The 11,785-nt window shown below is 42.9% G+C and overlaps 1 protein-coding gene across 1 annotated transcript in view; it reads left to right on the forward strand.

Annotated features, from left to right (window-relative positions):
- Positions 1-11,785, forward strand: part of LOC109917756 (AP2-associated protein kinase 1-like) — a 90,582-nt gene that overhangs the window by 67,824 nt on the left and 10,973 nt on the right. Inside the window, exon 16 of the mRNA XM_048616177.1 lies at positions 11,421-11,669. Within this exon, the coding sequence (XP_048472134.1) occupies positions 11,421-11,669 (249 nt within the window). The remainder of the gene's footprint in view (positions 1-11,420; positions 11,670-11,785) is intronic.

An 11,785-nucleotide genomic window follows, 5' to 3' on the forward strand; every position in this document is an offset into this window, starting at 1 on the left:
CCTATGATGCTGCTTGGCCTGCTGTGTTCATCCAGCCCTGCACCTTGTTGTCTCGGATTCTCCAGCATCTGCAGTTCCTACTATCTCTGCCACAAAAGGCAGGGTGTCTTCACCCTGCAATCCTGAACTGAAAACTGCAGGCAGCAGTGTCAAAACGAACGCGGTCGCAAAACATTGGCCTGCGGATAGTGACAGCACAGAAGGAGGCCATTCAGCCTGTCGGACAGTGACCTTTGCCAGAGCAGCTCAGATAGTCCCCCAACCTTCTGTATCCATGTCTGTTTCCTTATCCCTATCTATTTCTGTATCCCTATCTATTTCCATATCCCTTTCTATTTCCATATCCCTGTCTATTTCTGTATCCCTATTTCCGTATCCCTGTCTATTTCCTATCCCTGCCTGTTTCTGTATCCCTGTCTACTTCTGTGTCCCTATCTATTTTCATATTCCTTTCTATTTCCATATCCCTGTCTATTTCCAAATCCCTATTTCCATATCCCTGTTTCCGTATCCCTGTCTATTTCCGTATCCCTGTCTCTTCCTGAATTGTTACAATGCTTTATTTGAAATCCCGGGTTGTGTCTATCCCTACGCACGCACACGCGGACAACATCGGCTGAACATCCTCCCGATGCCTTGTGTCAAAATTCTGTGACTCAGTACATTCCACATTGTACCCATTCACTTTCCCTGTGTCGCTGTCGCTGCGTTTGCCAATCGCCTCAGAGCAGTGCCCTTTCCCCCTCCACTGGGAAGATGCTGATTATTTTACGACAGAAGTTTGTCTGATGCTAAAACCAGGCTTAACGTTATTTTGCCTTACCTGGTTTGTCTAATTTTAAAAAATGAAATAACGATACGGCGCTAATAACGAGAAAGTTAAACAACCTCAATCCAGATGTCTGATCCTAAACTAAACAGCCTGTGCAATGAATGCAGACACTGTGATAGATATGTAATGACAGTATTGTTACGGATCCTGTCAAATAAACCATGAATAAAGGTGCCACTTTGGATAGATATGTACAGCTATTCACTTTTCCCTTTCCGATGTGGAACGTATATGTTATTGAGAAATGAAACTTAATTTAAAACTCTTATTGTGGTTGAGGATGTTCACAATTTCTGGATGTCTTTCTGAGCCGCAATGTTACTCCCTAACGCATCTTTACAAGGGACGGGCGGAATTAACGAACGATACTGGCTGAAACTAAACAGAAAACTGTCTCCATAATATTCCGAAACCCCGACTATATTTTACATGGTTAAAGTTAAATCTTTAGCTCTTTCATTTACTTTGAAATCTTTGAAATCGTCGCAGCCATTGGGTTCCAGCAGTCTGGTCGGTAAAATAAAACTGAAAAGGGGTGAAAACATTTGTTACTCGTGGGTGACGGTATCGGAGATTGCTAGCAATTGAGGTTATAGTGAGATTCTGGAGACAGGATCTGAGAAGGTTACGATGCAGAGCGGAGTTACGCTGTGTGCTAACTCGGCCCTTCAACCCAATGATGCTACAGATTCTCGTTCCCCCGGGCTTTCCATTGTCCCATTAATGCCAACTTCGGCGATTTATTTGCTGTGCCCATGTGCTATGTCTACTCAGATCCTTTCTGAGGCTGTCTGAACGCATTTATACTTTTTTTTTATTCATTCATTTCTGAGACATGAGAGTCGCTAGCTGGGCTAGCATTTATCGAGATTGTGGGGAGGAGCTGCCTTCATGAACCACTGCAGTCCCCTAGCAGTTTGTGGGGTTAGGGCATTTTCATCGCCTTTCTCAGGATATTCCTTCCAACACGTTGAGTTCACAGAATTAACACAGCATAGAAGGAGACTGCTCAAACCATCGGTTCTCCACCCGTAATTATTTTTTTAAGACAACAGCTGCCTTGGTACCTTGTTGGGGTGTGAGGACAAAAACTTCTGTTTTGGAGTCGTGAAAACTTTCGATTTAGAGGCTGGAATGTGAGTCGCTGAGTCGCAGGTCTCTCCTCGCCTTGTTAACCCTAATATATTTCTTTGAAAGCGACCCCGTTAAAAGGCTACGGGTTTGCAAATTTGGTTCAATTTGATTTTACGAAGAAACACAATCTCATCCTTAAAGAAAATTGAATCTATTTACTGGCCTATACCTGACCGTCGATCTTGTCGATGTTTGCCTTGTCCGTTTTAAGCAATAATCTCAGTTTTTATTTAAAAGGTAACCCACCAACCACGCGTCTGTCGGAAAATAGAAATTGCTGGAGAAACTCAGCAGGTCTGGCAGCATCTGTGGAGAGAGAACGTCCGGAAACGTTAATTCTCTCTTTCTCTCTCTCTCCACAGATGTTGCCTGACCTACTGAGTTTCTCCAGCAATTTCTGCTTTTGTTTCAGATTCCCAGCATCCGCGCTTTTATTTTAATTGACTCGCCAATCAGGTTTAGACTCTTTTTGGGGCGAATTTCGAAGCACGTTTCAAGCACCGTTTGAGTCATGGGGTGAATTGTGCTAACGCGTTTCAGTTTGTTTTAATTTTACGATTCACGTTCTGCTGCCCCGGACCTGTGGTTACTCACTGTTGGAGTCAGCTCGAGTTTTGATATCAGTGAATCCGAGGAGTGTGGATAGCTCGCTGTCATACCATACAAACAGCTCCTCGTCTTTGCTGATCCTCCTGGTGGAGCGGTAGTACAGCTGACCACTCTTCACATACGCCTCCAGGTTCTGTTCCTTCGAGTTGTTTGCCGCTTGCACGAGTTTCAACCAGGACACTCCATCCGTGGTGCTGCTAATCGTTGTGGCATCTACCTATGGGGCAAACAGTAATGTTAAAGGGAGGGCTTAAATAAGTTGACTTGCTTATATGGTGTATGGAGGCTTTTCAGAAAAAAAACATTTGCCAGTTTTTGTAAAATGGTGAATTTAGGGTCAAATGCATTTCAACCACTTCTGACATCCCCGTCTGCAATTTCACAATTTTACTGTCTAATGAGAATGGTCCGTTATGTTTCTCACAAAAGTAAAACGTACTACAGTTTCCTTTCCTCCACATCACCTCACAAAATTCCTCTTAAGCTTTTCTTTAGAGGAGCTGCGAATTTATTGGGGGGGGGGGGGCGGTTAGACGGGGGGGGGGTTCGGTGTGATGCTTCCCTACTTGCCATTGACATGATGTTGCCTGGTATAGAAGGTTTGAGTTATAAAGACAGGCTGGATAAGCTGGGGCTATTTTCACTGGAGCATAAGAGGTTGAGAGGCGATCTGATAGAAGTTTACAAAATGGTGAGGGGTCTAGATAGAGTTAATGGATACAGTTAAGTTGTCTTTTCCCTGGGATGGGGGGTTTTTCAAGACTAGGGGGAACGTTTTTAAGGTGAGGGGAAAGAGATTTTAAAGACAAGAGGGGCAATTTTTTACAGGGAGGGTCGTTCGCGTGTGGAGTGAACTTCCTGAGGAAGTGATGGATGTGGGCACAATTACAACGTCTAAAAGATATTTGGATAAGTACATGAATAGGAAAGGTTTGGAGGGATATGGGCCAGGAGCAGGCAGGTGGGACTAGTTTAGTTTGGGATTGTGTTCGACATGGACTGGTTGGACGAAGGCTCTTTTCCGTGCCGTACGACTCTATGACATGTACTTCCCGAGGTATTTCTAAGCACTACCTTCGAAGAGCAGCGTCTGTTCCTGTGTGAGAAGGCTTCTTACCCTGAACACGTACGGAACGCTTCTCCGGTCTGAAGACTTCAACGCAATGAAAGCTATAGTGTCATAAAAGGTGTTCTGAAGGATGCAGGGTCCAAAGATCGTGTCCTCGGGAATCTCCCGGGTAATATGCACGCTGGTTAATATGTCAGTGAAGAGATGATGTAGAAATTTGTTGTCACCTGCCCATAGTCCCTTTGAGAAGGGGCTCAGTTCCATAATGTACCTGCGATAGACAAGATGGACAGAATAATTACTCTATATTGGCCGTGAATCAAAACAGTAGTTTAGACATAAATAGTAGTTTAGACTGTCCCATAGATGTTCCGTGTGGGTGCGAAGCTGGCGGTGCATTACATGAATAGTGATAGCTCAACTTTGTTCTGAACTTTACAAACCTACCGCAACGAATAGCTGAAACATTGTGCCTGCTCCCTTGTTTTATTTAATGCTGTGTGACTGCTGATTCTTTGAAACAAATCAGTGCATTGTGTATTGATTCTATCATTGACCCAAATGCAAATTTTCGCCAACAGTTTGAGATCTCAGCTTCTGCAAAGCTATTGAAAAGTGAAATAACGTTAAGTTACAAAGGCACTGTTTTTGCCTCGTCTTCTCATAAAATAGTTCAATTTATAAGCTGCAGTCAACATAATTCCAGACCATTTGGGCAAAGCAGTATTGGGAATTAAACTTGCGTTCAGAACGTTATGGGACTCGCAGAGACATAAGCATAAATACGTTACATGTTCTAATGCAACCTTCTAAGTATGTGGCATTGGTAAGTGAACACATACATTCACATTGTACATAATATGAATGTGTGTGTGATCTACCTCGGTCTTAAAGGTGAACGAGGCCTATCAATATGAGATTGCCTATTTTAATGAAACATTTGGTTATTAATGAAAGAAACAAAATACGTTTATCATGCAACTGTTTGAAGAGAAAACATCTTGAGAATCTGCATAAGACCGTTCCTGACATCGATTGCATGGGCCGCCCAGTTTGACCTCCCGGGGTCTAATAGTACCAGCGGCTTACCGTGAGTGCCGATGTCGTTTCTCATCTCTATTAGTACGGTTGTAGTCTCGATGATTTTATCTAGCCTTCCTTGGAACGAGTGTTATCGCGGGCGAAGCGGTGTCGACTATGTACGGCAATTCTGACCCAATCGTTATTCACCGAAGCACTTTCCAAATACTTTAGCAAGCGCTTTTTCAAGAGCTCGACCCCGGATTAATTGATGCGGAAACTAATCATTTGAATATGTCCACCATTCAGTGGAAAAGTAAGGATATATGTGTTTACATTAATACAAACACACAAAGTCTATTTTGATAATTTTGATGAACTTTGACTTTTTTTGCAGACTATCTTGTTTTTATGTTCAGTTAGAAGCCAATTGGATTGCGGACTGAACGTTTATTCTGTCTCATAGCAAGTCTTTTGAACCCTCTTCGCGCCTCTGCTGTCTGGCATTCAATGTAAAGTAACTTCTCAGGCTCTTACTGAGTGTACTGACACTTAGAAGCACGGTACCGTATTTTACTGTTCATTCATCCCCCTCCTTCCCTTCCAGCTCATTCAAATCTGTCTTCGACTTCACAATACCAAAGTGACACCCGTGCAAAATCAATTTGACATGAAGACGCCAAGATCAACATAATTATCTTCAGTGCACGGAAAAGGAGTGCTTCAGACTGTTGGAAGCAATCTAAATATATACCCACACCCCTTCAAGTGACCAGCCACTATTGGCAAAGATAACCAAGGCGAGAAAGACTTGCTGCTTACGTTGTAATGTTAGCAGATAAGCTTCAAATGTGTAAGCTACGTGCACTGTTCTAACTGCCTGTGGTGATTTGATAGAAATTGTCAAAGCGACTGGTCTAAATGTTCAGTAAGTAGATGCAATCTGGGTGCATACATCTCCCCGACCACCAGACCACTACCGCTCCCCCCACCCCACCCCCACCCCACCCCGTCTCCATTGTGCACGGGAGGGAAGTCAAGGGACTGTTCATTTGATGCGTATCAGCTCAGTGAGGCTGATCTCCCCATTGTCCGCCCATCTGTCTGCCTGTTAGCTCCGGCCTTTATTTTCGACCACCACTGCTAATATTACATTTAAACGCACCATTTCGTGTGTAGTTAACAGACAATGTTAGCCACTGCTCGGATTGCTTAAAGTCATTGGAAATGGGAACAAAAATACATCCGGATGTAACAGTTGCTATCTCTGAATTATTTTCAAGCACTGTGCAGGTTTTAACCCATGGCTGCATGCTTAATTATGTTAAATACTGCCAAAGAATTTTGTTTTATCACCTCAGTTCTTGCACAAGATGAAATAAACAAGGGTTACTGATAGTAGCATGTGGCTTTCTATAAACATACATCACGATCATCATTAAAATGATTTGGGACGCTTTCAGAATCTAAGACATATCCTGAAATTTAGCACCGCGAAATGCTCATGACAATCTATAAAATGTGCACAGACAGTACGCAGCTCGACACAGACGCAAATCCAGCTTTCATTTACCAATGTAAGCCGATGACTCCTCGGAATCGATCCCTTTCGCTTTCCCCTGTAGGTCTAACCTTCTGTGTGAAAGCAGCGATTCCTATCGATCCTGAAACCGTGAGTGACGCTGGTGAGCGTTTGGGTGGAAATGGCAGTTTATCCCGCTGCAAAGGAGATTTTCCTCTGGAAGATCATCTGCTCAGTGAAGAGTGACAAGCCATCCCAGGGCTCTTCCGCTTGCATGCTCCCTCATTTGGCACGTTCATTGGTGGGTTATATGGAGCAATTCTCAGAATGAGTGCATGGGAGCGGACAATTGCAGTTCATTTGGAGCAGTGCTTGATAGCTTTCTGCACAATACGTAGATAAGAACAATTTGAATAGCTTCGACAACAAAAGTTACGGTTTTAGGGCGCTGCCTGTGGTACACCTGACCTAAAAATCAGAGAGAAAATATTACACATTTGTAACAAATTCGCACCTTAGTTTGAAGGTGGTTCATTAACACTCAACTAGTAAACTGGCAAACGGGAGGCTGGAAGAACACAGCAGGCCAGGCAGCATCTGGAGGAAAGGAGCAGTCAACGTTTCGGGTATGATTCTTCTTCGGGACTTCAGAAGTTCTTCCAGCCTCCTGTTTGCCTACCTTGGATTCCAGCATCTGCAGTTTTTTGGTTCCTAAACTGGCACAGTCGCTTACACTCATGGTTAAAGGTTTAATATTTTTCTCTAACACAAAATTGGCCATATTCTTACAGGATCCGCTCCCCGCAGTCGCAAAAGTTGGGCTCTATTCTGTAGCGTCTAAGGTCAAGTTAGAAATCGTTTTTAAAAATAGTGCTTGGTGCCTGTATATAGTTCATATTTTGCACAAACTTCGCTGTTGGGTAGAATGAATGGATTCTAAACCGCCCGGATTCGGTCTTATACTTCCTTGGCAAATTACTTAATCTTCAGTCTATCAATGATTGAAGATTCGCCGTGTCTTTAATGACGAGTGAAAATTGAAAGGAATTATCGAATTAAACCGTTAGAAATCACGGCGGTCAGTGTAAGCACTTACATCAGATAAACTTAAACTCTATCCTAGTACGTACATGTAGAGAAATGAGTAATTTTGGAGTCGGTTGCACAGATTTATATAAAAACAATGTTAAATGGTGATGGGTTGATTCTGAAACGTCGACATCATTGTGTTGACGCCTTGTTTATTATTTATGCACCGAACAACGGAGGTAATACATTATTTATAAATTCTAGCAGATCTTTTTAAATGAAAAAAAATCGTTTAATTCTCTTAACGCGAATAGCGCAACAATAACAGGAGTATTTGTCTCACCATTTTTTTTAAATTCAGGACATAATAAATTTTGTTTTTAAAAGTTCGTCGCGCTACGTAGTGCGCTAATTAGATTGGAGTAGTATCTCTTATTCGGGGGGAGAAACTGCTTGATTTCTGGACCTTATTTTACAAAGAAATAGGAGCATTTGAATCAGGAAGCTGAATCTAACTTGTGTTACAGACAGTCGAGGTTTCTGTTTTCTCCTTGAACGCCAAACAAAACAAAACAAATGGAGCTTAAGCCGCAACCCACAGTTTGATGTTGAGCCGTGAAAATGTTTAGCGGCTCCAAGACAGATCTCCTCACAGCCGGTGGCGCAGAACTCCGAGAAACTATCAATTTTCTGTCAAATTAAGCACAATTCGGGTCAAATCAATAACGTTCATGGATTGCCACCTTACCCCTTAAGAAGCGATTTACAAATTTCTGTAAAGTGCCCCCTTTTCCCCCAACTCTCTTGGAAACAAAATGTGACCGTGTGCTTTTTGCTAAATCAAAGTATAAACGAATCTCAGCATAGCTTTTAACTTGCGTGGAAATCTTAATTCGATTTGAAATCTTAACGGCGTCCAAATAGATTATTGTGATGCTGCTGGATATTAAAATTAAAATGATACTTGAATTATTCCTTTCCTAGGAAGGGTACTTCATTCTATCGAAAGCGAACCTGAACCTGTTCCATTTAAGTGCTAAGTATTCCAAATAACTGGGGATGGAGAGAATGCTGTCGGCCGAGTATATAATTCGATTCTTTCAGGAAAGCTTGGAAATGGAATTACAAAAATACTTCCCTAATGGTCAACTACCTTGTCATAATCAAATAATGCTAAAGATTCAAAAAGTAACATCATTTTGGAAAGACGTCGATCCGAATAAAGGCATGTCAACGCTTGACAGAAAATTCCTATGAGCATCTTTGACATCTGAAATAACCTACCCTTCTCCAGTCTAATGTCCCCGTTATTTCAATAGCAGCTCGCCACTGAACGCAGAACTAGTTCAGAAGCGCAAGATCGCCCGTTAATTTTACCAAAACTTAACGTTTCTGGGTTGTCAGAGTTTATTTGTCTCATTTTCATAGGAGGACTATGATATATTCAATGTGGCAATGCAGGTGAAATTGAACAGTGCGGTCTGTGGTAACAGTACAGTCAAGCAGAGATTCCTTATATAAACCAGATTACGCTGATTGTATGATGATGAATTTGAAAATCATGTGACACTAACAAGTTTGCTTACAAAATGCATCAAATTTAAACTTAGCCTTTCAATTCACAATATATTTGTCAATTTCAAGTCTGGCCGAGTGTGAATTTCGAAGCTGCTTTGTCGATTCATAAAGATTCAATAGAGTGAATTTATTTTTGTTTTAAGTTTGATACGATCACCGATAGTCGCAAATTATTGTTACACTCTAATACTGTAAATTCTAAATATAGTCTGCATTCCATACAGACACTGCAATCGATTCTCCAAACGAGAAAGAGACCATTAACCTCGCTATCTGTGATATTGCACAGGACGGGGTCCAATCGAAGCCTGAAATTAAACAAACAACCTCTTAATATACCCGTTATCAAAATAATTCCTACATTTAATTGATACTTGCTTTAATTTTGATTCAAGTTGCTGCACAGTTGCAAAATAACATTTTGAAAGAAAGAAGCGAGGCTATGGATAGAAGTCATAAATTGAAGAATGCATAAAATAATTGTGGAGTTTATCTTTGTGGAAAGAAATACTTAAAAAAAAAACATTTATTTCGTTTCTTTTGGCATAACCTGCCGCAGATCTGCTGCCGCGTTTTAAAGCCGGAGTCAACATTTCAAAAATCTCATTTTATTTTTAGGTTTCTGTAGCCGTAAGTAATCATAGCGATTGATATAATTCCGGTCATAAGAGGCATCTTAAGATGCCCTGGGAAATGCATGGCCTGGAAAATATTCTGAAAGTCAAACCTGCTCACAGCCCTTGAGGTCAAATGTAAATAGAGATTGAGCATCAGGATCCACAGCCAGCGGAAAGTATTTTTTTTAACATTCGAGTGTGGGTAAACCGTGCCAAACTGTTGCAAACGTACCTGGTTTTTATTGGATTTAAACGAATAGAATAATGTTGCATTATGATAACGTTTATGTGTTATGTCTCAAGCGCCCTCTTTCCAAGGAGCGCGTATTACATGACATTTTCAGATCAAACTGCCTCACTATTAACCCTCCAACTCTCAGCACTCTGCCTCTCGTTTAGTCTTGAAGGTACAGGTCGAAGACATACTTTGCGTTCAAGAAAGACAGAAGTTTTTGATCAATGTAACTATTAAAATCACCGCATGTTTCTCGTCGAAAAAAATAATGACCCCTTTCATTGAAGTCATTTGACAGTTGTGTAGAAATATTAATTCAAGGTTAAGAAAGTGGGGTGGATGAGGGGAGGGGATGTTGTTGGAGGCAAGACTAATGTTGACCGTAAGGTTGCAAGTGTTGCTGTGACAGAAGACTCAAGCCACTGCCAGAAGTGTGATGTTGTCTGACCATTGAAGGCGCTTTATGGGTTGATTCTATAGAACAAAGCAAGACATGAGGAGACCGTTCAGACCATTTTGGCTGTACTTGTTGCTTGAAAAAAGGCTGTACAATTAGTCCCAAATCTTTCTCCTTCGCCTCTAAAACCGTGTAAGGATTTCCTCTCTCCCTGTTTATCCAAATCCCTTCTCAAAATTACTAAGTGATATGCTTTCAGCGCTATTTAGGGCAACGCATTACACATTATAGTAGCATCTGGAGAATTATCGGTATTTGTCATTGACTAAAAGAGCTATCCAAATAATCCTTCGTGCCTACCCTTTCCTACAGTCCTGTTTAAACAAGTGTTCCCAAGTATTTATCCAATTTTTAGGATTATTAAGGAATTAGCCTACAGCACCGTTTCACGCAGTGCATGTGGTTTGTGTGTCGTAACAGCTTCTGGAGAAGTATGGCACTTAATGCTTCTTGTCAGCACCTCTTTTCCCTCTCTCACGGTTGAATTTCGCTTACTGGTGCTGGAAATTGGATGCTAGGGATTTATAAGGGCTGGTTAAATTGTAGTCCCAGCCTCCGCACTGACTGTGTGGCGAGGGGGGTCAGGAAGCCTCAGTCTGCACTGGAGAGGGCATGCTGGAGAGTTGCTGCTCAGACACTCCAGTTTGGGGAGGGAATCATTTGCCTGGCTTTGCCAGGGAGCAATAGAAGAGAAAGAGGGAGAAAGTTGGATCAGTTATTTCCACTCCAGCGGCGTCCTTTTTTTCTCTGCCTTGGTTTGCTTGAAGATCGAATGAGTATTTTGCCCCGAGAAAAATGGCGAGCTTTGCAAGCGGCGTTTGCAGAGCTTTGTTGCTCCTCGGCGTCTTCTTCTGCTCATTTACTTTTGGCCAAGTGGGAGAGGACAAAGACCACGACAAGACATCCTGTCACGGAGCTTTCGACCTGTACTTTATTTTAGATAAGTAAGTGGAGATCCATAGTGCTGGAACTGTTTTATTTACTCTTTGCTGAACTTGTGTGTGTGCGTGTGTGTGTGTCTGTTTTGGGGTTGGGGGCTGGTGGTGGGAGGAGGAGGAGGGAATTGATCTTTTTTACTCTTTCAGATGAAAATTGAGTGAACCCAGCCAAAACAAGATCCCACATAAAGGAACGGCAAACGAGCACAAAAGGTTGCATTTCTCCTCAGTGCGCGCTTGTTCGCTTCGGTGGTTGCAAATGAAAGAAATGCAGAGATTTCCCAACAAAAATGTGTTGGTGTGTGTTTGCTTTGTGTATAAGTTTAGTTCTCTCCCCACCCCACTAGAACCTTCATTCTGCAGAGACCTCAGCCATGTAGAATACTGCCGCACCCCCCCCTCCCCGCAACGCCGCCGCCAGTCACACGGACGCGGCGGCTCTGGGGAGGCAGCGGCCGCCCGCGCGCCTTTTGTCCGCTCGGTCCCGCTCCGCCCCGCCCCGCCCCCAACACCCCGAGCGCGCCGGCCGCGACTCGAGACTGATCCGGCTCCTGTTTGAAAGGCGGCTCGCGCCGGAGACGTTGGCGGAGCGGGGAACATGCGCCCACCTGGCAGGGTCACGTGACAGGGTTGGGCTCCATCCAGACAGAGGGTGGGGGGGTGACTGGCACTGCACTGGATCAACTCAGCCAGAGGGTGGGGTTGACTGGCACTGCACTGGATCAACTCAGCCAGAGGGTGGGGG

The sequence above is a fragment of the Rhincodon typus genome, chromosome 34 (assembly GCF_021869965.1).
Source record: "Rhincodon typus isolate 14 chromosome 34, sRhiTyp1.1, whole genome shotgun sequence".
NCBI classification, from domain to species: domain Eukaryota; kingdom Metazoa; phylum Chordata; class Chondrichthyes; order Orectolobiformes; family Rhincodontidae; genus Rhincodon; species Rhincodon typus.